At 35.6% G+C, this 3392-nt stretch overlaps 1 protein-coding gene across 1 annotated transcript; it reads left to right on the top strand.

Moving 5' to 3' along the window:
• Positions 1-563: 563 nt before the first annotated feature.
• On the top strand, positions 564-2976 carry LOC149389673 (Cyclophilin-like peptidyl-prolyl cis-trans isomerase family protein). Its single transcript, XM_089623151.1, has 7 exons — positions 564-884; positions 1238-1322; positions 1415-1462; positions 1601-1624; positions 1727-1909; positions 2014-2089; positions 2562-2976. The coding sequence occupies exons 1-7, from the start codon at positions 786-788 to the stop codon at positions 2722-2724; spliced, it is 678 nt and encodes a 225-aa protein (XP_089479277.1). The 5' UTR covers positions 564-785; the 3' UTR covers positions 2725-2976.
• The last annotated feature ends 416 nt before the right edge of the window (positions 2977-3392 follow it).

Below are 3392 nucleotides of genomic sequence, written 5' to 3'. Positions count from 1 at the left end.
TTTTAGAAAGACATAAAGAAAAAATTGTTTATTAATACTCGACACAGACTGACTTCCATATGTATTAGCTAACAACTGAAAAAATTTAAATTATATTGGGAAGAGATATATTTAGAAACAACTATACTAGAATGCTAAGGATGAACACATACTAAAAACTTTTTTGTCCCTATTTCTTTTTTAAAAAATTTATAGTAGATTCATTTTAAAAAAACGAAATAAATTATATGAATTTATCAAGCACAAAATAAAAAGGAAAACAACTACATAATCCTTGAATATTTAGAATTGAAGTACCTAAAAAATAATTATTTACCATTTATAAAAACACAATTTTTTCAAGTATTTAAAAAATAAAAAAAGCCGCTAACAATGTTACACCCTAAAACTATTATTTTCGTAATTTTCCGGCTAAGGCTTGGGTTAGTCTTCGGCTCTTCGTGACGAACTTACAGACAAGCGTAGCCAATTCTTAACTGGGCTTAATTATGGGCCTAAAAGCCGGTTATCAGCCCAATTTTCCGCGGCTCACTCGATTCCCACATAACACGATTTGATAAAACAAAAAAAATTCTCGTGTAATCCAACTTCAAGCTTAATAACACACGACCTCTCCGTTCGTTCGCGAATCTGAGAATTCACAATTATCGTTTATACTTTATTTCAAGTAATCGAAGGGAGAAGGCATAAAAAAGGAATCGAACTCATTTGCATGGAGGTTCAACAAGGAAAACGAAGTTCCTGATCGGAAACTGAAACAGAGAGATAGATATAGAGTCGAAGCGATGCGTCGAGCGATCTCGATTTTGGTCCAGCCTAAATGTCTTCTGCTCTTCCTCGTACTTTCGATCTTCCTCATTTTCGCTTTCTCAGCTCCTAAAACAGTAAGTTTTTTTTCGTAGGCTTGTTTTTTTTTTTTTTTGCCATTTTGTTGTTTGGTTGGATCTGGCTGTATTGCTGAAACCCTGATAAATGATCTTCAATGAGTTTTTGATTTATTTCGAACTCTGCTATTTATTGGGACTGTAGAAAATAAAGCAAGAACGAGATTTCTCCAATTAGTAGAAACTTTCGCTGATTAGAGAGAAATAATATAAGCTCTTAGGAGTAAAACTTACTTTCATTAGTGTAATCCAATCTTATTGTTGTTTGGTATTGCCAAAAATAACCTCATCCTCAAACAAGTGTATTGTATGCAAACTCGCTCACAGTGTATTGCCAAATTCGAATGTTTTAGGAGCTGGTGGTGGAGAAAGTTGAAGAGGATCATGAAATCACACACAGAGTGTACCTCGATGTAGATATTGATAAACAGCGCTTCGGTAAGCTTTTTCCAAGTGGTCTATGAGTAGCATCGAAATATTTTTCCTCTTCTCTCATTCTTACATTATTAGGGCATTTCTAATTATTGCAGGTAGAATTGTGATTGGACTATACGGCAAGGCTGTGCCAAAAACTGTTGGTATGTATAGTAGACCCTTTACATTCACTGTTTAATCTTAGCATTCTAATTGCCATTCAATTTGACATGATTTATAAGTCTAGTCACATATGAAACCTTAAGATCCTGACGCTATCAATATCTTTGTTCTTTTGGCAGAAAATTTCAGGGCATTATGCACAGGTAATTAAATCTTCTCTTTGCATTGGTGTTTCTTTTCTCAAGGGATACGAAATGTTGTTTTCATTTCGAAAACGTGCTGACTATGGTCTGCACCAAATGCAGGGGAGAAAGGAAAAACCGCCGATGGGAAAAAACTTCACTATAAGGGAACGCCATTTCATCGCATTGTCTCCGGATTTGTGATTCAAGGAGGAGATATTGTATACGGCGATGGAAGAGGTTACGAATCAATATACGGTGGCACTTTCCCAGATGAGAATTTCAAAGTTAGAAACTCACACGCTGGTACTGAGCGAACTAGTCTAAATTTGAGACCGTACTTTAGGATGTCTTTGAAGATTATTTTATTTTATTTTCTATAAATTTTTCTAAGCTGTGCATTGGTTCAGGTGTCGTTGCAATGGTGAACACTGGACCCGATTCCAATGGCTCGCAGTTTTTCATCACGACGGTGAAGGCAAACTGGTAGGCTTTCTGATTGGACCTGATACACAAACTATGACAATACTGATAAAAAATGGTTCTCAATTCGAGATGCAAACTAAAATCGACTTTTTCATGACGCTATTTAAGTAGTTGTAGGAACATAAAGTAATAACGTTTGACAAATCTTGTAATGAAATTATGAAACCAGAATGACTCGTTTTTACATGAAAAGATGTATAGAGGTGATAGAAATATAGAGCGACTAATATTTTGCAGGTTCCTAGGATTCATGGAGGTTTTTAAGGTAGTCCTAATCGCACACCCGACTGAAACTTAGCAAGCTATTTAGTCCTTTTCACTCTCAACTATCCATCCTTAGTCAGTACTATGCCATCGAAAAAAATATTGCTTGAGACGTAAGGTAGCTCAAAATTGTCCACAAATCGAAATATTACAGATTTGAAATTATAAGCATGATCGGTGTGAGGGAAATAAGGGTTTGAATCTTTAGGTTGGACGGAGAGCACGTGGTGTTTGGGAAGGTCATTCAAGGCATGGACACAGTGTTTGCCATTGAAGGCGGAGCCGGGACTTACAGTGGAAAACCGAGGAAGAAAGTCATTATTGCTGACTCAGGAGAGATACCGAAGGCCAGTTGGGACGAGGAAAGCTGACCCTAACTAGTTCTACACTCTTTTTTTTTTTTTTTTTTTTTTTTTTTTTTTTTTTTTTTTTTATAATTCCAATTGAGTGTATATTATTGATTTTATTTAGTTATATAAATGATGATAACCTTTTGGTTCTTGAATTAGACAAAAAGAACCAGTTTTAGTTCTTCATTTACCCTATGAAGCTGTGTTTGGAAATGGTTTAACGTTAGTGTGCAAGAGGCTGATAAACAAGGCACTGCCTTAACTACTTTACGATTTACGCGAGTCTCTTTTACTTTGAGAAATTTCATTAATTGGACTTAATAAAACATTAAATATCAACTATAGACCCTAACGTTTTAAAATATCCGAAAATAGACTTTTGTACTGAAAAATGGACAAAAATGCCCCTGTGATTTATATTTGAACTTCCCTCTCTCTCTCTCTCTCTCTCTCTCTCTCTCTCTCTCTCTCTCTCTCACTCGCTCAACTCATCTCTCTCTCATCTAAAAAAAATTATCGTACGATTCCATACAATATACTACGACCCTGTACGATTCAATACGATATACTACGATGGCGCACGATAAACAAGCTTCAATCTCCGGCGGCAGTGATGCTTAGAAATCCCGAGCTCTCAAAACGTCGAAAAAGGTGAGTTTTTCAACTAATTTCTTGTTAAATCTCATCGA

This window comes from Urtica dioica, chromosome 8 (genome assembly GCF_054948205.1).
Source record: "Urtica dioica subsp. dioica isolate 48M chromosome 8, U.dioica_male_clone48M_v1_H2, whole genome shotgun sequence".
NCBI classification, from domain to species: domain Eukaryota; kingdom Viridiplantae; phylum Streptophyta; class Magnoliopsida; order Rosales; family Urticaceae; genus Urtica; species Urtica dioica.
The sequence above is the reverse complement of the archived record's forward strand: the minus strand, read 5'-3'. Positions and strand labels throughout refer to the sequence as shown.

Coding starts and splice junctions, on each gene's coding strand:
- LOC149389673 (XM_089623151.1), top strand. CDS start 786: ATGCGTCGAGCGATCTCGATTTTGGTCCAGCCTAAATGTCTTCTGCTC. Junction 1,463..1,600: donor GGCTGTGCCAAAAACTGTTG/GTATGTATAGTA, acceptor TTCTTTTGGCAG/AAAATTTCAGGGCATTATGC. Junction 2,090..2,561: donor ACGACGGTGAAGGCAAACTG/GTAGGCTTTCTG, acceptor TTGAATCTTTAG/GTTGGACGGAGAGCACGTGG.